The 25,649-nt window shown below is 37.1% G+C and overlaps 2 protein-coding genes across 3 annotated transcripts in view; both read right to left on the bottom strand.

Annotated features, from left to right (window-relative positions):
* Positions 1 to 246: 246 nt before the first annotated feature.
* Positions 247 to 6,483, bottom strand: LOC117317482. The gene is made up of 4 exons (XM_033872293.1): positions 6,471 to 6,483; positions 5,640 to 5,708; positions 1,198 to 2,133; positions 247 to 1,013 (listed from the first exon to the last, which is right to left on the bottom strand). The coding sequence occupies exons 1-4, from the start codon at positions 6,481 to 6,483 to the stop codon at positions 247 to 249; spliced, it is 1,785 nt and encodes a 594-aa protein (XP_033728184.1).
* A 3,260-nt stretch (positions 6,484 to 9,743) lies between these two features.
* The window catches only part of LOC117317705 (protein Wnt-1-like), a 52,141-nt gene continuing 36,235 nt past the window's right edge, over positions 9,744 to 25,649 (bottom strand). Inside the window, exons 3-6 of one of the 2 annotated variants that reach the window (XM_033872589.1) lie at positions 15,526 to 15,794; positions 12,931 to 13,081; positions 12,170 to 12,196; positions 9,744 to 11,093 (exon numbers count right to left, since the gene is read on the bottom strand). In XM_033872589.1, coding sequence (XP_033728480.1) covers positions 10,756 to 11,093; positions 12,170 to 12,196; positions 12,931 to 13,081; positions 15,526 to 15,794 — 785 coding nt within the window. In that variant the 3' untranslated portion in view covers positions 9,744 to 10,755. The remainder of the gene's footprint in view (positions 11,094 to 12,169; positions 12,197 to 12,930; positions 13,082 to 15,525; positions 15,795 to 25,649) is intronic. The other variant, XM_033872590.1, reaches the window with a different exon arrangement.

Raw genomic sequence — 25,649 nt, 5'->3', positions numbered from 1 at the left:
TTGGGAGGAGGTCGTCTAATATGACTTTATCTGTTGCGAGGAGGTCGTCTAATATGACTTTATCTGTTGCGAGGAGGCCGTCTGATATGACTTTATCTGTTGCGAGGAGGTCGTCCAATATGACTTTATCTGTTGGGAGGAGGTCGTCTAATATGACTTTAGTTGTTGCGAGGAGGTCGTCTGATATGACTTTATCTGTTGCGAGGAGGCCGTCTGATATGACTTTATCTGTTGGGAGGAGGTCGTCTAATATGGCTTAAGTGTTGGGAGGAGGCCGTCTAATATGACTTTATCTGTTGCGAGGAGGTCATCTAATATGACTTTATCTGTTGCGAGGAGGTCATCTAATATGACTTTATCTGTTGCGAGGAGGTCGTCTAATATGACTTTATCTGTTGGGAGGAGGTCGTCTAATATGACTTTATCTGTTGCGAGGAGGTCATCTAATATGACTTTATCTGTTGGGAGGAGGTCGTCTAATATGACTTTATCTGTTGCGAGGAGGTCGTCTAATATGACTTTATCTGTTGTGATGAGGCCGTCTAATATGACTTTATCTGTTGTGATGAGGTCGTCTAATATGTCTTTATCTGTTGGGAGGAGGTCGTCTAATATGACTTTATCTGTTGGGAGGAGGTCGTCTGATATGACTTTATCTGTTGGGAGGAGGTCGTCTAATATGACTTTATCTGTTGGGAGGAGGTCGTCTGATATGACTTTATCTGTTGCGAGGAGGTCATCTGATATGACTTTATCTGTTGCGAGGAGGTCATCTGATATGACTTTATCTGTTGGGAGGAGGTCGTCTAATATGACTTTATCTGTTGGGAGGAGGTCGTCTGATATGACTTGATCTGTTGCGAGGAGGTCATCTGATATGACTTTATCTGTTGGGAGGAGGCCGTCTAATATGACTTTATCTCTTGCGAGGAGGTCGTCTAATATGAATTTATCTGTTGGGAGGAGGTCGTCTAATATGACTTTATCTGTTGCGAGGAGGTCGTCTAATATGGCTTAAGTGTTGGGAGGAGGCCGTCTAATATGACTTTAGCTGGTACGAGGAGGTCATCTAATATGACTTTAGCTGTTGCGAGGAGGCCGTCTAATATGACTTTATCTGGTACGAGGAAGTCGTCTAATATGACTTTATCTGTTGGGAGGAGGTCGTCTAATATGGCTTAAGTGTTGGGAGGAGGCCGTCTAATATGACTTTATCTGTTGCGAGGAGGTCATCTAATATGACTTTATCTGTTGCGAGGAGGTCATCTAATATGACTTTATCTGTTGCGAGGAGGTCGTCTAATATGCCTTTATCTGTTGGGAGGAGGTCGTCTAATATGACTTTATCTGTTGCGAGGAGGTCATCTAATATGACTTTATCTGTTGCGAGGAGGCCGTCTAATATGACTTTATCTGTTGGGAGGAGATCGTCTAATATGACTTTATCTGTTGGGAGGAGATCGTCTAATATGACTTTATCTGTTGGGAGGAGATCGTCTAATATGACTTTATCTGTTGCGAGGAGGCCGTCTAATATGACTTTATCTGTTGGGAGGAGGCCGTCTAATATGACTTTATCTGTTGGGAGGAGGTCGTCTAATATGGCTTTATCTGTTGGGAGGAGGTCGTCTAATATGACTTTATCTGTTGGGAGGAGATCGTCTAATATGACTTTATCTGTTGGGAGGAGATCGTCTAATATGACTTTATCTGTTGGGAGGAGATCGTCTAATATGACTTTATCTGTTGCGAGGAGGCCGTCTAATATGACTTTATCTGTTGGGAGGAGGCCGTCTAATATGACTTTATCTGTTGGGAGGAGGTCGTCTAATATGGCTTTATCTGTTGGGAGGAGGTCGTCTAATATGACTTTATCTGTTGGGAGGAGATCGTCTAATATGACTTTATCTGTTGGGAGGAGGCCGTCTAATATGACTTTATCTGTTGCGAGGAGGTCGTCTAATATGACTTGATCTGTTGCGAGGAGGTCGTCTAATATGACTTTATCTGTTGCGAGGAGGTCGTCTAATATGACTTTATCTGTTGCGAGGAGGTCGTCTAATATGACTTTATCTGTTGCGAGGAGGTCGTCTAATATGACTTTATCTGTTGCGAGGAGGTCGTCTGATATGGCTTTAGTGTTGGGAGGAGGCCGTCTAATATGACTTTATCTGTTGCGAGGAGGTCGTCTAATATGGCTTTATCTGTTGCGAGGTCGTCTTTAAATGGACTTATTTTTTTAGTCGCCATCTTTGTATAATTTTAGCAGTGTCGCAATTATATCGGAAGCCTACCGGAAACTAAAGTTGTCTTATCAGAACAAAAAGTTCGAAGCATATTAGCCCTTCAGCTTGGATCTACACCAGAAGCTAAGACCGATATGGCAGATCTACACAAACTAGGTAATACCAAAACAAATGAAAGACAGCATGGCCACAAAGGAAAATTGTTTAAATGTTTGTTAAATGAAAGTTCTCGTCAAACATTTTATTAATCTAGTAAAGCGTAGATATCATAGGAAAAATGTAAATTGTTTTGTTTATTTCATAAACAGATGATGAAGCTTTATTTCTTCATGGTTAGTTGGGTGGCATCGTGGTAAAACACTTGCCTTTCACCTAGGCGGCCGGGGTTCGATTTCCCGATCGGATGTGGACAGGTATGGGGTCACCTGCCCGACCACGTGGGTTTTCCCCGGGTACTAAAGTTTCCTCCCACAGTAAGAACCCTCGCGTGCTTCCATCTGTGCCAACAAGCGTGATTAATATAACTTGATATACATGTAACTTATTTCGTAATTGTTGTGAAATCAATAAAGTTTACATTTTACATTTCTACAAAGAGAAACACATGTTATAAGGGAGACAACCGCTGACCGTTTTCGTAACCAATAAATCATAACTAGCTAATCTGTCAGATAAATTCAGAGGATATGTTAAGTTTGGTTTGGTTTATTTTGTTTAACGTCCTATTAACAAGCATGGTCATTTAAGGACGTGCCAAGTTTGGAGGTGGAGGAAAGCCGGAGTACCTGGAGAAAAACCACTTGCCTACGGTCAGTACCTTGCAACTGCCCCACGTAGGTTTCGAACGCGCAACCCAGAGGTGGAGGGCTAGTTATAAAGTGTCGGGACACCTTCACCACTCGGCCACCACAGCCCCCAATATGTTAAGTATATTTCAAACAAAGATAAACAGTATTCTGTATCATTGACGCCAAGGTCAATAGTATAACGATATCCTGTATTATTGAGACCAAGGTCAACAGTATAACGATATCCTGTATTATTGACACCAAGGTCAACAGTATAACGATATCCTGTATTATTAACACCAAGGTCAACAGTTAACGTTATCATTTATAATGGACACCAAGGTTAACAATATAACGATATCTTGTATTATTGAGACCAAGGTCAACAGTGTAACGATATCATGTGTTATTGAGACCAAGGTCAACATTATAACGATATCCTGTATTATTGAGACCAAGGTCAACAGTATAACGATATTGAGACAGTTAACGTTATTGAGACCAAGGTCAACATTATAACGATATCCTGTATAATTGAGACCAAGGTCAACAGTTTAACGATATTGAGACAGTTAACGTTATTGAGACCAAGGTCAACATTATAACGATATCCTGTATTATTGAGACCAAGGTCAACAGTATAACGATATCCTGTATTATTGAGACCAAGGTCAACATTATAACGATATCCTGTATTATTGAGACCAAGGTCAACATTATAACGATATCCTGTATTATTGACACCAAGGTCAACAGTATAACGATATCCTGTATTATTGACACCAAGGTCAACAGTATAACGATATCTTGTATTATTGACACCAAGGTCAACAGTATAACGATATCCTGTATTATTGACACAAAGGTCAACATTATAACGATATCCTGTATCATTGACACCAAGGTCAAAAGTATAACGATATCATATATTATTGACACCAAGGTCAACAGTATAACGATATCTTGTATTATTGACACCAAGGTCAACAATATAACGATATCCTGTATTATTGAGACAAAGGTCAACATTATAACGATATCATGTATTATTGACACAAAGGTCAACAATATAACGATATCCTGTATTATTGACACAAAGGTCAACATTATAACGATATCCTGTATCATTGACACCAAGGTCAACATTATAACGATATCCTGTATCATTGACACCAAGGTCAACAGTATAACGATATCCTGTATTATTGACACCAAGGTCAACATTATAACGATATCTGTATCATTGACACCAAGGTCAACAGTATAACGATATCTGTATCATTGACACCAAGGTCAACAGTATAACGATATGCTGTAATATTGACACCAATGTCAACATTATAACGATATTCTGTATCATTGACACCAAGGTCAACAGTATAATGATATGCTGTATTATTGACACCAAGGTCAACATTATAACGATATCCTGTATTATTGACACCAAGGTCAACAGTATAACGATATCGTGCATGATTGACTCAAAGGTCAACATTATAATGATATCCTGTAGCATTGACACCAAGGTTAACATTATAACGATATCCAGTTTTATTGACACAAAGGTCAACATTATAACGATATCCTGTATTATTGACGCCAAGGTCAACAGTATAACGATATCCTGTATTATTGACACCAAGGTCAACAGTATCACGATATCCTGTATTATTGACACCAAGGTCAACATTATAACGATATCTGTATCATTGACACCAAGGTCAACAGTATAACGATATCTTGTATTATTGACACCAAGGTCAACAGTATAACGATATCCTGTAATATTGACACTTAGGTCAACAATATAACGATATCCTGTATCATTGACACCAAGGTCAACAGTATAACGATATCCTGTATTATTGAAACCAAGGTCAACAGTATAACGATATTCTGTATCATTGACACCAAGGTCAACAGTATAACGATATTCTGTATCATTGACACCAAGGTCAACATTATAACGATATCCTTTATTATTGACACCAAGGTCAACAGTATAACGATATCATGTATTATTGACACCAAGGTCAACAGTATAACGATATCATGTATTATTGACACCAAGGTCAACATTATAACGATATCTGTATTATTGACACCAAGGTCAACAGTATAACGATTAGCTGTAACACTTATCAAAATTGAACCACGTGCATCTATGAAACCGATACCAATAAAATACAATCACTATAAAAACCCTGTATGGAGGATATTTTAAGCATTGCAAATAATATCATTGTAATAGAAAACGTTGTTGTCTAGGAAACCTTGTAATATGTACAAAGACAAGGTAATTTATTAAATATGTAAATGTAAATCTGAAGACAGAAAACAAACGAAAATTAAGATTTTCCTTAAGGGTTATTTTAATGATAATTGGTTTATTTTGTTAAATTACCAATATTTTAAGATTGTTCCTTTATTAATCAAACAGTTTTACAGTTAATTTGATTTAGAAATGTCTATTTCCAAAACATCATATTACTAATGCGCTAGTAATATTTTTAATAAAACAGTCCTGTCAGATATTACTGTTATAGGCCATGAGATACATTAAGTGCTGGATCACTTTTACGAGATGCTCCATGTTATCGGATACCATAGCAACGAAGAAAGTAGAAGTTGTCTCCCTTTACATGTACAATCTCATGTTGCTGAAGCTGCCCTCCTGTAAACGGAGATTTTTACTTAACGTAACTTTATAACTTCTCTTTCAGTTGTTTTATTATAGAGACATTGCCTTAAGTCAAAATCTATCAACTTATTATTTTTTTAATTTTCAATTTAAATTTGTTTAAAAATAAAGTGAAATTTGTGGCACAACATGTATCTGATCCCATTCTTTACTGTTCATTTCACTCTTCGTCAGATAAATCAAATACAGCATTTATCTACAAAATAATACAAATATCTGCCTGGTACTGCCTATTACATGAACAAGGTCAGTGAGGCGACCAACGTGTTGCACGTTTCCAAACTTCAATTAAGGGTGTATGTTACATTAATTTTTTCAGTGTTCACACCGTATATATTCCTTTAGTGCAATGCTTTAATCATGACACCAAGACCAACTTTTGTTTTTACATAATAAATTACATCGTGTTTTATTTGTATTTTCATGTCTTAGTAGATCCATATTTTCACCTTAAACTTAATTGTATTTCTGCTGGTGTACCGAAAAACAGCAGACAACCAGATCAACCCTGATGATGGTTGTACTGTTTGTTGTATGCATTAAAGAGGTTCCTTGTTAACCGGCCAAATGGACTAATCCCGATTTGTGTTATATATGGAGCACACGGGATCATTATAAAGAGGGAGATCTTCAGAGTCTGAAAATGTAGCATATGTTCTATTGTACATACACACAGGTCTGTCTGTCCTGTGTACGTGTGAAGCGATCTAATTACGCACGCGCTAGCTCCCCAACCTCTGATCGTCATCTTTAACAGTCAAGTTTACTATTCAATTAATGTATCCCAACTGTTCACACCCGACAAGCGGAGTGTTCAGCAGATGCTAGCAAAATTAATTCATATGGTGTCTGATTTCTTTCATTACATGAACCCAAAAATTACTTAAATGTGTGGACAATTATATCACAGTGGTCACGTGACTACTTATACGAACGCACCCATTTATCACATACCGGAAGTGAGCTATTTTAATGGCGCGATGAATGTAATAATGACTCTATGAAGCTTTGATCTTTCTTTTTCGCTCGAAAGGAAATTACTCATTCGTGAAAAAGAATCATCTTCATATCTATAAGATTAGATAGGGTGTCTTTATGAATGCATCGTATTTTCTTATACTTTGTTACTGGTTGAATTAAACAAAATGAAATATTGTATGGAACTATAAGATAAAAACCCTGGCTGGTAATAGGTAGGTAATTATGTGTATAATAATCGCCATCACATCCTTCTCTGTTCGTTATTACTGAGCCACAAACACATATGATATAGGGTAATTCATCACACGATTTAACTACTGTGAGAATGGGTTTAGCCTCCCCACGTTATACTTACATTAATATATATATATACATACATGTTTATGCTCGCCTACCTGATGTTGATCTCACTGAACTCTGGGAAACAGTCAATAATAATGTTATAGGGAGGGATATCTGTTTCTGTAATCATATAGTCTATTTAATATCTGTAGTTTAAATGCTTATAACCAATTTCAAATTATTTCTAAGGAAAAATATAATCTCATGTCATTATATATATTATCGTTTCAAAAGGAACCTGATATCATCTGTATACAAGGATACGTTTTGTGCGTTTGTCCATGTTTTCTTTTAAACAGCAGTTTTGATCTGAACAGGGTCTGTATACGCAGAGAAAAGCGTTGAACTTGGCATATGTTGTCTTTCCCATAGTAACAATAGTGTATCGTTAGAATGTGTCTTGTGACGGTTTAGTGTCCTGTGACGGTTTGGTGTATTGTCAGAATATGTCTTGTTGACGGTTTGGTGTATTGTTAGAATGTGTCTTGTTGACGGTTTTGGGTATTGTCAGAATGTGTCTTGTTGACGGTTTGGTGTATCGTCAGAATGTGTCCTGTTGACGGTTTGGTGTATCGTCAGAATGTGTCCTGTTGACGGTTTGGTGTATCATCAGAATGTGTCTTGTTGACGGTTTGGTGTATCGTCAGAATGTGTCTTGTTGACGGTTTAGTGTATTGTGAGAATGTGTCTTGTTGACGGTTTTGGGTATTGTCAGAATGTGTCTTTAATTGTGACGATTTGGTGTATCGTCAGAATGTGTCCTGTTGACGGTTTGGTGTATCGTCAGAATGTGTCCTGTTGACGGTTTGGTGTATCATCAGAATGTGTCTTGTTGACGGTTTGGTGTATCGTCAGAATGTGTCTTGTTGACGGTTTAGTGTATTGTGAGAATGTGTCTTGTTGACGGTGTGGTGTATTGTTAGAATGTGTCTTGTTGACGGTTTGGTGTTTTGTCAGAATGTGTCTTGTTGACGTTTTGGTGTATTGTTAGAATGTGTCTTGTTGACGGTGTGGTGTATTGTCAGAATGTGTCTTGTTGACGGTGTGGTGTATCGTCAAAATGTGTCTTGTTGACGGTTTGGTGTTTTGTCAGAATGTGTCTTGTTGACGGTGTGGTGTATTGTTAGAATGTGTCTTGTTGACGGTTTGGTGTTTTGTCAGAATGTTTCTTGTTGACGGTTTGGTGTATCGTCAGAATGTGTCTTGTTGACGTTTTGTGTATCGTCAGAATGTGTCTTGTTGACGGTTTGGTGTATTGTCAGAATGTGTCTTGTTGACGGTGTGGTGTATCGTCAGAATGTGTCCTGTTGACTGTGTGGTGTATCGTCAGAATGTGTTTTGATGACGGTTTGGTGTATCGTCAGAATGTGTCTTGTTGACGGTTTGGTGTATCGTCAGAATGTGTCTTAGTGACGGTTTGGTGTATCGTCAGAATGTGTCTTGTTGACGGGTTGGTGTATCGTTAGAATGTGTCATGTTGACGCTTTGGTGTATTGTCAGAATATGTCTTATTGACGGTTTGGTGTATCATCAGAATGTGTCTTATTGCCGGTCTGGTGTTTTGTGAGAATATGTCTTGTTGACGGTGTGGTGTATCGTCAGAATGTGTTTTGTTGACGGTTTGGTGTATCGTCAGAATGTGTCTTGTTGACGGTTTAGTGTATTGTCAGAATGTGTCTTGTGACGGTTTGGTGTATTGTCAGAATGTGTCTTGTTGACGGTTTGGTGTTTTGTCAGAATGTGTCTTGTGACGGTTTGGTGTTTTGTCAGAATGTATATTGTTGACGGTTTAGTGTATCGTCAGAACATGTCTGGTTGACGGTTTGGTGTATCGTCAGAATGTGTTTTGTTGACGGTTTGGTGTATCGTCAGAATGTGTCTTGTTGACGGTTTGGTGTATCGTCAGAATGTGTTTTGTAGACGGTTTGGTGTATCGTCAGAATGTGTCTTGTGACGGTTTGGTGTATTGTCAGAATCTTGTGTAGTGTTTTCGGTTTGGTGTATTGACAGAAAGTGTCTTGTTGACGTGTTGGGATATTGTCAGAATGTGTCTTGTTGACGATGCGGTCAGAATGTGTCTTGTTGACGGTTTGGTGTATTATCAGAATGTGTCTTGTTGACGTGTTGGGATATTGTCAGAATGTGTCTTGTTGACGATGCGGTCAGAATATGTCTTGTTGACGGTTCGGTGTAATGTCAGAATGTGTCTTGATGACGGTTTGGTGTATCATCAGAATGTGTCTGGTTGACTGTTTGGTGTATCGTCAGAATGTGTCTTGTTGACGGGTTTGGTGTATCCTCAGAATGTGTCTTGTTGACGGTTTAGTGTATTGTGAGAATATGTCTTGTTGACGTGTTGGGATATTGTCAGAATGTGTCTTGTTGACGATGCGGTCAGAATATGTCTTGTTGACGGTTCGGTGTATCGTCAGACTGTGTCTTAATAACGGTTTGGTGTATCGACAGAATGTGTCTTGTTGACGGTTTGGAATATTGTCAGAATGTGTCCTGTGACGGTTTGGTGTATTGTCAAAATATATCTTGCTGACGGTTTGGTGTATCGCCAGAATGTAGTAAGATTTATGCCATTAATACTATGCATTTGTTGTGAAAATTAAGCATTAGCTCAAAATGGACAGGATTTAATCTCTCGTCCTATACGTCAATGATAACAACAAAGCCATATACTTTTACATAACAAAATTTATATAAAAGTGGATGAAATATATATACATCGATAACAGGAAGCAAGAATAAATATAAGTGCGTGTGTCTGCATGTACAATGGACGTGCAGAGGTGAGTCTTTACAATGTACAGCTTGACAAGAGGCGATAACACTGTACATTTGTCTTAAATCTACAATATGTAACATCAAATGTGCGCATGCGCACTTAGCACTAGTATTCAAAGATAAACTGGTTTTGCTGATGAATTATTGGCGAGAAAAATATGTATATCGAAAATAACTTATAATTATGCTTAAAGACATAATTCAATATCAAATACTGTCAGAAATCTGTCAGTAATAATCAATATATATGTTCTCCAAATGTTAAAATATTAATTAATTAGTAACAGTCATCAAATATCAACATATATCACGTGATAACGCACGTGACCTGTCATTCCGGTTAAAACGGAAGCACCATGAATCATCAACGATCCATCAAAAATGTCTATCCGTATTTTTTTTCGAATTGCATATTAGTAAATCTCCTCTGCGATAAACATAATGTAGTATATAAAATATGTCAACGTCCACCATGAGTTACATCCCTTTGCATCCGGTGAAATGCTGAGTTGCATGGGTATTGCTACCGAGTGAAGCATCCGTTTGTATATTGCCGGTTAGGAATCCCGACTCACCTTCCTTAGGTATCTCGCGGAGTTTCTCGCCCGATCAATGGCGTTCCGCTATACACGATCTCAATTTGATAAGAATCAAAATAACCATTTTATGAGGCGTAAGTTCCACTCGCAAAAGTTGGTATTTATCCTCCAAACCCCCCAGCATTAAATTCCTGCCGTGTAAAGTTGATCCAAAGCTATTTCACCGTTTTACACAATTCTGAGCGCAACATGTTTACTTTAAGCCACCAGTAACTGTTGAAGCTGCAATGTGTGTGATCTTTTACACTGGCCACCTGACATCCCGTATCAACTCCACATCCATTCGGACACGTGCTCATGCTTTGTTACAGACACGTGTGTCTGATTTTCGTCCGCGTGCATGTCTCACATTTCACGTGACAACACCAATGAAAAATACAGCTACATCGTTCGCGTACAGTGTAACTCTCCGATTCGAACCCCCTGCCACAACACATCAGGTCACAGCCATCAATGCCGATAGAGGTCGCGTTACACTCACGCTGTTTTGTCCCTGGGAAACCAATACTCTCATCACGTTCACAAAATGTCGGCGAATGCTCGAAATAAACGAGATCCCTCCTCCCAGGCTTTTTTAGGTTAGGGTTTGTGGGAACAAACTTGAATCTCCGTCTCCTCTTTTTCCTTCCGCCGCCATTATTTGCTGAGAACAGAAAAAAAAAAAATATTTAGAGCGAAACAATCAAAACAGCGATCGCGCATCAGAAATGTAAATATACTTAATATTTAACGAATAACTTATTATCAGATTCTACACCATAATCGGAATCAAAGTTATTTTTTGTTTTAAGAACCTCTTTTCAAGCATTGAATATAAGATTTGATAAGCATGCGACACCGCCTTGGTGACACAGATCGTGAGACAATACAATATGATCACAGACAATGAGACAATACAAACAATGTCACATATGAACACAGAATGACCGTGGGTTAAGGATGAAGAAGCCGATGTTTCGTTCCGTTTGTAATATCATAAAATAACGATATAAAGTCTAAATTGTTTTAGACCATAGGGGTAGAAGACATACAGCTAGGATGTCAACTAAGAAAAATCCATATTCTAAAAACAGTTGTTTACCTGTTTTTTTGTTTGTTATCACAACAATATGGATATTTATAATAAATATGAAAAAAATACTTCATCAATTACATTATCTGCCTACAGAATAGCAACTGACCTTGTTTTACATATATAAACAAGGAATATGTGTTATTATGTAATAAACGGGTCCTGATTTAAATGCTTTTGGACTATCATTTGACGCTATCTTATAAAAATGGATTGCCTCATTGGTTTTTAAGCATAATTGGAACACCATTTACTTCATGAATAAGGATTAATTCCATTGGTTTTGGAGTAGCATTCGTCGCTATTTTATTTAAAACTATATATCGATTTTATACGTTATGGAATATTTTGTGATATTATTCTATGAAAATTGACTGATTTCCGTTGGTTTTGAAATATCATACAATATCATTTTAGAATATAGACTAATTTCATTGGTTGTGATATAGTCTGACGCTAATTTTTGATAACATAGACTAATTTCATTGCTTGTGACGTAATCTGACGCTTTTGAAATATAGATTAATTTTATACGTTATGGAGTATAATCTGGTACTATCTTTTTAATACACATGAAGATTGATCTCATTGGTTGTGGATCAGACATCTATTTATAGAACTGATAAGTGGTGACACGTGATACTAACCTGAGTTATCAGCGCTCCCGGCGTTACCTACAATAGGATATGGAGGGTAGAATGAGTGACAACACAATGACACAACAACAGTGCAAATGAAAGTGAAAGTAGACAAGCAATGAGTGACACCGGGTTAGCAAAGAGTGACACCGCCTTAGCAACCAGTGACACCGGCTTAGTAACGAGTGACACCGGGTTAGCAACCAGTGACACCGGGTTAGCAACCAGTGACATCAGGTTAGCAACCACTGACATCGGGTTAGCAACCAGTGACACGGGGCTAGCCATGAGTGACATCGGCTTAGCAACCATTGACATCAGGTTAGCAACCAGTCACACTGGTTTAGCAACCATTGGCACCGGGTTAGCAACCAGTGACACTGGGTTAGCTACCAGATACACCGGGTTAGCAACCAGTGACCCCAGGTTAGCAACCAGATACATCGTAGCAACCAGTGGTATCATATTAACAACCAGTGACAACATGTTCGCAACCGGTGACGATAAGTTAGTAACCGGTAACATAGGATGAGCAACCTGTGACATCAGGTTAACAACTAGTAGCATCGGGTTAGCAACCAGTGACATCAAGTTAGCAACCATCTGGCAGGCAGCTTCTCAAGATACAGAAAAAATGAATAGCTGTCATAAACATGTTTGCCTTTTGATGTACCAGCATCGAAATTTACACTTTTAATGATGATGATGATGATGATGATGATGATGATGATTATCGAATTATTCCATGTGAAGCACAGTGACATACTCACCAGAGACAACCTTTGACGCGCCGTCGAATCTGTCCTTTAGTAGGTAGCCGACTTTGCGGAAAGTAGGAAGCCTCATCCAGCAGGTCTGTATCGTACAACTTCCAGACATGCCATGGCATTTACACTCCTGCTCCATGTTCTTGGACACGTGCTGTTAATAGGAACGCCAGATATGAATTTGGAGTGGTAAGGAACATTTTATGGTTATGAATATATATTGAACACTTCATTGGTTAAATGTGATGTTATAATGGGATATCTTAGAAGTTATCATTATACACGTAATTTTATGGAAAGTTTTAACAATGATCAATTATTATGATATTACGGGACATTTTTTGACATTTCACTTTTTAAATAGAATTTATTGAGGAACAATGTTGTATGAATATATATGGCATTATGTACAATATTGCTTGTGTAAGTTAGCATATAAGAAATATAGGTAATATATCATAATCCTAGAAATTAACCAAAACTAATGTCAATATTTTAAAGCTTGTATTTACATTTTATTCCTTTGTTATAAGAATTGTTCAAAAGACACACACAAAATTTATAAATATCGATTTGATTTTACTAAACATCCAAAATAAGTATGTTGTTCAATGAATATAAATGTCCATCATACAGTTGTTTTGTTCTTATAAGACCTATCAGTGATGCGAATTCAAAAAAAGTGAATGATTATTCGTTAATTGTCGAGATATCCTTTCGCTGATTTTCTGGGTTTTTTTTTCTGTTAATCAAAACGCTTTAATCTCAATTTCAATTATCCTTAATAATCTATATGAAAACCATAAAAAGTATTTCAAAAACTCAACAGTGCTAAAAGAGACAGAAGCGTAAACAGACAAGATTTACTATACATATTCTATCAGAACGTTGTACCGTGGATTAGATACCGGAGATAAAGACTTTCTGTTGTGACAAGCTTCCCATTGTCCACTATCAAACAATATCTCGTCAGCGATCCTACATTCAACAAGTTTTTTTCCCCTTTTAAATTTTGTTTTTAAAGTGTATATTGAGGTATCACCAGCAGACAACCCTGATAACGTAGTATCCATGTCAACAAGTACGGACTTGGAAACATGGTTGTTACAGAAACATGGTTGTTACAATGTCATATTATAAACGAAATATTCTATAAAACAATTTGCATATACATGTAATTCTCTGTTGTAACGATGAGGAGGCATTTTGTTTCCATTCAGGGAAAAGGGTGTAAATAAAAAAAGAAAACAACTCTTCCCACAAAACACTTAACAGGAGTGGAAGAGAAGTATGGCCCATTGTAAAGACATTTTAGGTAAGTAGTCCATCAACAAAGTTTGATCCCATCTCAACACTATAATGTAGGCCAGAGAATGATACCAATCCCTTAGTAGATGTACATCACTTCTGTTCTCAAGCGTAACTTTTAATTGAAATAACGTTTTACATGCATAATGTACATTTTAAAAAAGGACACTTTATCACCCGGCAGTCCCGAACAAACTGTATTGTCAGAGTATTCTTATCAAGTTTAAAGTCAATTTGTATTCGGAAATGTAGTTAATAATTTTACTTATGTAGGTATTGTGAGAAACATTAGTCACAAAATAAAAATACATTATCGATGTTTTTTTCTTGTCAAGATAGCACTTAAATACTTTTAGTGATTTTGCCCAGTTTAGTTCAATTATGCGTGAAAGAATTTCACATGAGTTTAAATCGATAAGTAATGATACCACGATCGCGAGATTAACATCGTATCCATGAAATTTTGTAGGCGCGTTTTATTCGTCATTTTCAATGTTAGTGATGTTCATAAAGACACATGTTATAGATAAATGTTGTAATAAATCATTGTTAAAATATACCACTTTTGTAGTATGCCATTGTTGTAATATACCATTGTTTTAACAGATCATTGTCGTAATAAATTTTTGTTGTAATAAATCATTGTTGTAATATATTATTGTTGTTATAAATCATTGTTGAAATATCATTGTTGTAATAAATCATTGTTGAAATATCATTGTTGTAATATATAATTGTAGTAACATATCATTGTTGTGATATATCATTGTTGTAATATATCATTGTTTTAATAAACCATTGTTGTATTAAATCATTGTTGTAATAGATCATTGTTGTAATAAACCATTGTTGTAATTTATCATTATTGTAATCTCCATCTGTATTTTATAAAATACATTATATGTCTTCGATTTCATTTAGTTTTAACGAGTTAGTTATATTGGTTACGAAGCCTTAAACATTTAACATTTTTTGATATTTGCTTGGAAACAAAACAATGTAAACCTTAATCTAAGAACGCTGGCTGTTGTTTTCAGTTGCAGTCAAAAATGACTTCACTTCTAAGAAAAAACATTCTATTTGTGTGGGGATGTCCTCAAACATCTTAATGTATGTATTTAGTGTCATCGAAGTGGTTTCTCTATATCGTTGATTTACCAGAAGAGACTGGACATTTAAAAAGAAGTTGATACTGGCGATGTTGGAAATTTCATCATAAATTGAAGGTTTTGTCAATATATAAATACGACAGGTGTCTCAGTAATTAACACACAACTGTTAAAAACTTACCACTCTCCCAGCCTCGTTATTGTGGAGATTCATCATATATCGAAAGTCACGTCCCTTTTCTAAAACGTCAACAAATTTTCTTGAGAACTTGTGTCCGAAATTTGCATTGTCGCTACACCCTCCCCACTCCCAGTTTTTAGTGCCACGGGGTTCTTTAAGGTGGTAGTCGCACGTGCATGTATACACACTTCCTTCCGAACATGCACGCGCAATAGAGTGAGTCACTGCGGCGCTGGTTATAGCGTATATGAAAGACGTTTCCCGGCAACCTACAAAACAAGAATACCAGAATTTAGTTATGACTGCCCGATAAACGTAAATATAATTCACACAATGATATTTTCATATACATACTGCATATTATCATTACGAAATGTTCTCATAACGCATAGCGTAAATATATAATTGTCCATTAAGGCCGACACATACAAAGCGATGTTTATGAGACAAAGGCAATTGTTTCATTTGTTTACAGAGAACCATTACAAGACAATCACTTCTGATATCAAGTACCCAGAATTAACCAAACTCTGTCATTTATAAAGCTACTTAACTGAGCTTTTATATTCAACATTTATTAAGTACGGCTTTGACATTTTTCAAACTTCAAATAGTATCTTCTAAAGAGCACAAAAATAGAGAAAGACAGCTATATGGCGCAATTTGTATTTATCATAAGGCATGTGTTTTCTTATTGACAAAACTATAATCAAATGTGTTACCCTCGTGTATAAAATCTTGTAATAGGAGGAACTATCCGACTGTGGCATTATAAGCCGTGTGAAATAATTATGCTACATTTTAATTAACAGGCGAGATAATTAGTCTTACAATATATCTGGACCCTCCATTTGTCATGACTAAGTCTTAATTCCCCTATATATACACACCTACCCACCAATAAAATTCAATTCCATTCATTATGATGTTAAGTTGCCTATAAAAGGCTCATAAATAAACACTGTGATTTGTAAGAGGTCTGATTAATACAAGTAAAATTTATCACCCGGCGCTGTGAGGTAGTCGGGCAAACAACCTCTGGCTTTACTGTCATCAGATGTACGGAACTGATAAAATAACTTTCGGTTATCATGGGTGAACTAGTAGTGGTCAAGTGAAATCGACATGAACTCTGCATGGGGTTGCCGGAGTAAGGCACGGGAGAGAAAAGTCATACTTTTTTATTGTGAAAAATTTATATGGCCACTTAAATCACTAATAAACTTCACATTTGGAGAGATATTTCAGATTGAGTTGCCATCACAAATTACTACTCTACTACCCCGTACTACAGAGATGTCCAGACACGACATGGCCTTTCGGTACGTGGTTATTAAAGTAATACCTAGCGACATTTAACTCCTGGAAATTATACTCAACACACCACAGGTCAAATGTTAAAGTGTAACTACACATATTAATTAACTAACACTTGTCGAGTGGTCTGCACGCGCGGTAGTGGAGATTGCATTTTTGTGCAAGAACAATTACTTCGCGTGAAAATAAAAATTGTACAAAAGATTTTCATCCAACATATTTTTTTATTTTTTTTGGTCAAAATGGCTAATCTGGTTTCAGAGTATGGATCCAGATACGACCATTATAGCAGCGATTTGTAAATAATATGTTCTTTTCATGTATATAAGGATAATTATATCAATCAATGTAAAATAAAATGAAATAAATTTCGTAATTTACAATGTCTTTCTAATCAGAAATAAATATATTTATTGTCAAGGTAGGCATAAAATATACATTCGATTTGGTATTTTCTTTGTAATTCAATTATATGAAAACATTTAACGGGATGTGAAAGGGAAATGCTAAATAATTAAATTATGTCGTCTACGAGATAAACTGAATAAGCGAGCTCCACATAGAATTTATTTAGGTTGCGATGCGTACGAAGGGGAATATCATTTCTGAGCGTCACAATCTATTGCAGATGGCATATAACCCAGATGTTACCTTAAACCCAAGTATTAAATAAATATAATACGAGAAAAACACGTTCGTTAGATGTACTAGGGAATGTCTTGTACATGATTATGTCATTAAAAACAAATGTAAGCCATACGCATGCAGCCAGAACAGTTATTTATATAATGGTAGATGTTTTTGCAGGTTACTTCATCTCATTGCACAATTTTACAATTTTCGTTACTATTTCACTATTCTCCCTTCACTCGTCACTATTCTCCCTTCACTCGTCACTATCCTCCCTTCACTCGTCACTATTCTCCCTTCACTCGTCACTATTCTCCATCCTCCCCTCAATCGTCACTATCCTCCCTCACTCGTCACTATTCTCCCTTCACTCGTCACTATTCTCCCTTCACTCGTCACTATTCTCCCTTCACTCGTCACTATCCTCCCTTTTCTCGTCTCTATTCTCCCTTCACTCGTCACTATTCTCCCTTCACTCGCCACTATTCTCCTTTCACTCGTCACTATTCTCCCTTCACTCGTCACTATCCTCCCTTCACTCGACACTATTCTCCCTTCACTCGACACTATTCTCCCATCACTCGTCACTATTCTCCCTTCACTCGTCACTATTCTCCCTTCACTCGTCGCTATCCTCCCTCCACTCGTCACTATTCTCCCTTCACTCGTCACTATTCTCCCTTCACTCGTCACTATTCTCCCTTCACTCGTCACTATTCTCCCTTCACTCGTCACTATTCTCCCTTAATCCGTCACTATTCTCCCATCACTCGTCACTATTCTCCCTTCACTCGTCACTATTCTCCTTCTCTCGTCACTATTCTCCTCACTCGTCACTATTCTCCCTTCTCTCGTCACTATTCTCCCTTCACTCGTCACTATTCTCCCTTCACTCGTCACTATTCTCCCTTCACTCGTCACTATTCTCCCTTCACTCGTCACTATTCTCCCTTCACTCGTCACTATCCTCCCTTCACTCGTCACTATTCTCCCTCACTCGTCACTATTCTCCCTTCACTCGTCACTATCCTCCCTCACTCGTCACTATTCTCCCTTCACTCGTCACTATTCTCCCTTCACTCGTCACTATCCTCCCTCACTCGTCACTATTCTCCCTACACTCGTCACTATTCTCCCTTCACTTGTCATTACCCTCCCATCAATCGTCACTATTCTCCCTACACTCGTCACTATTCTCCCTTCACTCGTCACTATTCTCCCTTCACTCGTCACTAGTCTCCCTTCACTCGACACTATTCTCCCTTCACTTGTCATTACCCTCCCATCAATCGTCACTATTCTCCCTCCACTCGACACAATTCTCCCTTCACTCGTCACTATTCTCCCATCACTCGTCACTATTCTCCCTTCACTCGACACTATTCTCCCATCAATCGTCACTATTCTCCCTCCACTCGACACTATTCTCCCTTCACTCGTCACTATTCTCCCTTCACTCGACACAATTCTCCATCCTCCCATCACTCGTCACTATTCTCCCTACACTCGTCACTATTCTCCCTTCACTCGTCACTATTCTCCCTTCACTTGTCATTACCCTCCCATCAATCGTCACTATTCTCCCTCCACTCGACACAATTCTCCCTTCACTCGTCACTATTCTCCCTTCACTCGTCACTATTCTCCCTTCACTCGACACTATTCTCCCTTCACTCGTCACTATTCTCCCTTCACTCGTCACTATTCTCCCTTCACTCGTCACTATTCTCCCTTCACTTGTCACTATCCTCCCTTCACTCGACACAATCTTCACTCGTCACTATTCTCCCTTCACTCGACACTATTCTCCCTTCACTCGTCACTATTCTCCCTTCACTCGTCACTATTCTCCCATCACTCGTCACTATTCTCCCTTCACTCGACACTATTCTCCCTTCACTCGTCTCTATTCTCCCTTCACTCGACACTATTCTCCCTTCATTCGTCACTATTCTCCCTTCACTTGTCACTATTCTCCCTTCACTCGTCACTATTCTCCCTTCACTCGTCACTATTCTCCCTTCACTCGTCACTATTCTCCCTTCACTCGTCACTATTCTCCCTTCACTCGTCACAATTCTCCCTTCACTCGTCACTATTCTCCCTTCACTCGTCACTATTCTCCCTTCACTCGTCACTATTCTCCCTCCACTCGTCACTGTTCTCCCTTCACTCGTCACTATTCTCCCTCCACTCGTCACTGTTCTCCCTTCACTCGTCACTATTCTCCCTTCACTCGTCACTATTCTCCCTTCACTCGTCACTGTTCTCCCTTCACTCGTCACAATTCTCCCTTCACTCGTCACTATTCTCCCTTCACTCGTCACTATTCTCCCATCACTCGTCACTATTCTCCCATCACTCGTCACTATTCTCCCTTCACTTGTCACTATTCTCCCATCACTCGTCACTATCCTCCCTCCAGTCGTCACTATTCTCCCTTCACTCGTCACTATCATCCCTCCACTCGTCACTATTCTCCCTTCACTCGTCACTATTCTCCCTTCACTCGACACTATTCTCCCTTCACTCGACACAATTCTCCCTTCACTCGTCACTATCCTCCCTTCACTCGACAATATTCTCCCTTCACTCGTCACTATTCTCCCTTCACTCGTCACTATTCTCCCTTCACTCGTCTCCATCCTCCCTTCACTCGTCACTATTCTCCCTTCACTCGTCACTATTCTCCCTTCACTCGTCACTATTCTCCCTTCACTCGTCACTATCCTCCCTTCACTCGACAATATTCTCCCATCACTCGACACAATTCTCTTTCACTATTCTCCCATCACTCGTCACTATCATCCCTCCACTCGTCACTATTCTCCCTCCACTCGTCACTATTCTCCCATCACTCGTCACTTTTCTCCCTCCACTCAACACAATTCTCCCATCACTCGTCACAATTCTCTTTCACTATTCCAGAGTCAGGACCCCTCGCACACCTGTTCCAAATACATTTGCAACTTCCCAGTATAACATCGCGTCCACAGGTGTTACAATTAGGTTTCTGTCAACCTCTCTATTATCTCAATCGCCACAAGCCTGAGGCAAGTGCTGTATGATTGATTTATCATTTTCTTGTCGTTTCACCTATCAATTTATTTTTTTAGGAAAGTGTTTTAGAGGTATACAAACAGCAGTCAGGAATGTGAGAACTCATAGTTTTGTGCAGACTTATTTATCAATCGTTAAATCTGCTGGATTGAGGAGAAGGGTAGATAGATGTGTTCTCTATTTCACCAGCTTCGCTTTCTAATCTGCATTGAAATCTAAAGTTAATATTCTGGAACAGTGTTTAGCACAAGGGTATCTAAACAGTCCTACATATAACGATAGACGTGTTTTATTTGTATTTAAAGTACGTCTGAGAATTCAATCATGCAGAATTGACGCTAAGAGACATAATTCTATATATCTCGTGAGTTTTTACTTATCTGGTTATTTTCATTCGACCTCTACCCTATACGATCTTCATCATAGCTATTCATCGATGTTATCTCAATGTGTAACTTTACATACTGAATAAACAGCCATTAGAAATGTGTGTCGTGTTCACGAACAAAAAGGAAAACCCTCTAGTCACCTCAAACACCTAAATATGTAAATAGGTCATCGGTCAATTTCAGAAATACCTATCACTAACCATCAAATTACATTTGTAATTTTAATAATAATACTAAGCCCGAGATGAATTACATTGAATCGACCATGAAATCGTATTGTTTTAATGCGGAAGTAATGTCGAGATTTCCCTATGGAAATGGTCACAGGCTAGAGATTTCTTCGACCAACTTTCACTGTAAATACTACATAAATCCTGTATTGTTATAGTACAGAAGTGATTTCCTGTAAATATCCTTGTATTTTTCCTACAGGGAATACTGCAAGTACCCAAGACCTGTCCCCTGTCTTTAGAATATTAAACTTATAAATCAAATTGAGCTTTACGATTTTGATCCCTAGGTTACATGTATGTCTGAATCTAAGTTTCAAACTAGGGGCAGATAATCTAGTATTAGAATTAAGCTTGGTAATTCTTAACAACAACAAAAAAAAAAAAAAAAAACTTAGGGTATCATGGCTTGTCTTTAAGCACCGTAGAAATCGTGTATGGATTAAACTGTAAACTGTCTAACTGTGGCCTCATCACTCCAGATAACACAGAGTTAAGGGATGTTACACTGTACCAGTACCAGTTGCTGTACGTATTAGTAACATCCCATACAAAATTAAAACAGCAAATGTAAACAAGCACCCGGGAAATTCGGGCTCTCGCCACGTGCATCATGACGTTTGGTCTCGTGCAGTCATTTACATATTGGTCGTACGGAAATATCATATCAGCTCTACGAGGAAGGACAGAAACTCAGGACGGAATCATATGACGGAAGTCAGTTATGCTTTGACCATTTTATTTTATTTCTTCATTAGTTTAACGCCGTGTACTTTCTAGTATGGTTGAAGTTAATATGAATATATGATTTGTAATGGCAGTTAATAGTAATATATTTTTGTAATTATAGTCGAAAACCATGTAATCATAGTTTATATTAATATAGATATTGATTGACTGTAATTAATATATAGATGTTTTGTAATTAAAGCTGATATGATTACAGAAATTTTGTTTTGTAGTCGATGTAGATGCATAGAAAATTTGTATTGTAGTTGATGTACTTATAGACGTTTTGTATTGTAGTTGATGTAATTATAGATGTTTTGTATTGTAGTTGATGTAATTATAGATGTTTTGTATTGTAGTTGATGTAATTATAGATGTTTTGTATTTATAGTTTATATAAATGTATCTGTTTTACATTGTAGTATACATATATATATATATATATTTATATATGTTTTATTTTATATTTGATATATAAATGTTTTATTTTATATTTGATATATAGATGTTTTGTTTCATATTTGATATATATATATGTATAGTCACGTGATATAAATAGATATGTCAAACTATAATAATGTATATAAATGTTATATCCCTGTAGTACACCACACACCAGTCGTTTCTTTATTAGGTGCCTAGTTTATATAGACGTACATATCTAGACGACAGGGCCAATAACAACCTGTCAGTAAGCCGGGTGGAGGGATGATTAGACGTCACCCTGTCACAGTGTCTATTTAATAGATACTTTGATCCTGAATCAGGTTACACATGTAGCTTCAGTCTTCATGGCCACTCAGACAAACGATTCTGACGTGTACCATAGTCTATAAAACGTCTACACTTGACAAAATAGTAAGGACATTCGAATATATTACCGATATAGATTCAAGCCCATTCGAGAACATTGCCATATTGATCTTAAGGCGTAGACTAGTGTATATCCTAATTATTTTCCTGCAAAGTTTGCATTTCATTACTGACGATATCTGACGACAGATAATCAAATTATCTCTCTTTTATAACGAGAAAAAAATAAAACAAGCTCCCTTTTATAACGAGAAAAAAATAAATAATCTCTCTTTTATAACAAGAATAAAATATCTATCTTTTATAACGAGAAAAAAATAAAATAATCTCACTTTTATTACGAAAAAAAATCTCTTTTACAACGAGAAAAAATAAGATAATCTATCTTTCATTCAGCATATGTATACATATATGAAATGAAATAAGACCTACATATCAAGTAATATACCTACGAAGATGATCATTAATGGATTTACAAACAATGTCCGAGGATAATTACTACATACTGAGCGAAAAGTATTGAAGTCGGCAAATATAAGTAATGTCATATCATTGTGAAACCTGGATGCATATTGGTCCAGTAGAAACTTTTAAAATGCTGTCATACGACAACTACTGTTGTCTTATGGCACAAACTGGTCGTAAGAATTATGATCTCGAGACAGGAAAACATCATAATTTTAACACATGAGAGTCCATGTCACGGCATTAAAACATATTAAAATACTAAATATGTGATCAACGCGATAGCCTATACCATATGCGAAAACCTCAAAGATTTGCCAACAAATGAAACATTATTATAAAATATATTTATCTGTTATCAGACATAAAGAGTGCCAGAGACACAGTATGTTATAAACGAAATAACTTAAGAAACAAATGTGCAGATTAATATTCATTCTTCGAAATGTTCATTCACACATGTATCAATGGACTTTAGTTGACGTACAATGTATATATATATAGTACATTCAATCAGAGATCTTACCTAATAAATCTTATATCTATATAATTAGTGACAGACTAGCAGCTCTGATCTATAGCGACATTTTTTTTCAAACTTTTGAATTTTTTTTTTTATTAAATTATGATGATTATCAGTGGTTATATATCGTATTTATGTGTCTATAAATAGACTTTATCGTGACTATTTAATCTTAAATAACCAACTGACTGACTTTAAGCAAAATATCTTTTGTCCAATCAACCCAATTAAATAAAATTTGAGGGAGATTTACATTTTCTTACACAAATCGTTTTAAATTTTTAGAAAATATTTTCATACGATCTGAATAATTCATTCTCCTATTTTTTTTTATATTTTGATTGCGATCTATTTTCTGGGAGGGAAAACCACACAACAACTTGACTGGACAGATATATATTCATGCTGGAACTGGTGTCTGAGTGTAACTACGACAGAGGAAAAACAAGAAGAATAAATATGATTTTTTATGACAGAATATGGTTTCGTAGAATAGAATTACTAGACCATTAGTGAGGTCCTTTACGGACTTGGTATCAATCAGATCATGGCCAAAACATATGTACTGTAGCAGTAAGCCACGCTACCATAATTATCAGTGACTGAATCTGACCGCTTGGCTTTTACAATTTCTTTGAAAGAAATATTCTTTATTTAATAACTTTATCTGAATTAAAACATAAATCTTTTTAACCAATATAATTTATGCACTGCTTTATGTTAAAGAATCGCGTACAAGTGGCTTACTGCAGGCATTGTTCTCGCGTCTGTTTCAAAGGCATGATACATTTTATAATTGAATTATTTGAAGTATTACGTGTTACAAAGACGCTTTTAGTTCTTTTGTCAGATAAATGTTGCATGTAAAACCAAAAGGCATTCGATAATAAGGTCATTGTAAAGTTCAAACATAATTCCCATTTTGGAATTCAGCGATTTTTTAAAATGGTCGCTAGTTATGCGCCAATAAAAAACCGATTAGGGTACCACACAACAGTATACAACACCTGATTAAATTTGATGATATGTATTTGCTGTCTTGTGATATATCACCTTGGTGCTGCCCATTCAAAGGGTTGCACGCGCTGGGGCCAACTCTGTCCTGATTGACCTGTGTAGAGCGGTAGGGAGGACATCCTCTGATAGGGGTACTTCGATGACCCTACTAGGGCGTTACGATAAGTTCCCTCTAAATCAGATTGTGACTTCCAGAGCCCATCTTCATGAAACAAGTATTCCCCATCCTATCATCAGGCCATTGAGGGACCACTTTATGGAAGTTTTAAACGTGAGTTAAACATCCCCTGTATTTCTGGAAAATTTATTAGCTTGGCACATGGGTAGATATTATCTTGGTATGCTGTATTCGTGAATATCCCCGAAGGATTTTCAGATAGGACTATTTAATGATGCTAATTACGGTAAGGTAGTGATTTACTACAGTGTAAATACGGGTTACCTGCCTAAATGCCTAAACAACTACTAAATAATCGCCTTCAACAGATTTGGTGGACCCCGGAATGGAATTGTTGACTAAATGATACTGTTATAAATACCAATATATAATCTATGTAGCTGTTGTAGTAATTGTAATTGATTTAGACAGTCATTACTAACGGTAATTAACCCCGAAGTCATTTGTCGATCAAACATTCTACAAGAATGAACAGGGCCTATGTTATATTATTGCATTTCAGCACGACAAATCACTTGTTGAGCCACCCATGAGCAAGTATCTAAAACACCAGGTGACATCGTAGAGATATCAATTTAAAATCTTGAGGTATTCAGCACCTGCCCTTGTGAAGGTAATTAAATTTCAGGAATCATGACAAGCCGTGAGTAACACAGGGTACCATATAGGCTACCTTAAACAGTACTGAGGAATTACAATCGTCAGAGTAGGGGATAGACAACACGATTATTCAGAGTTTAGTTTAGTCTTGTTTAACGTCATATCAACAGCTA

Source organism: Pecten maximus, chromosome 19 (assembly GCF_902652985.1).
Source record: "Pecten maximus chromosome 19, xPecMax1.1, whole genome shotgun sequence".
NCBI classification, from domain to species: Eukaryota; Metazoa; Mollusca; class Bivalvia; order Pectinida; family Pectinidae; genus Pecten; species Pecten maximus.
The sequence above is the reverse complement of the archived record's forward strand: the minus strand, read 5'-3'. Positions and strand labels throughout refer to the sequence as shown.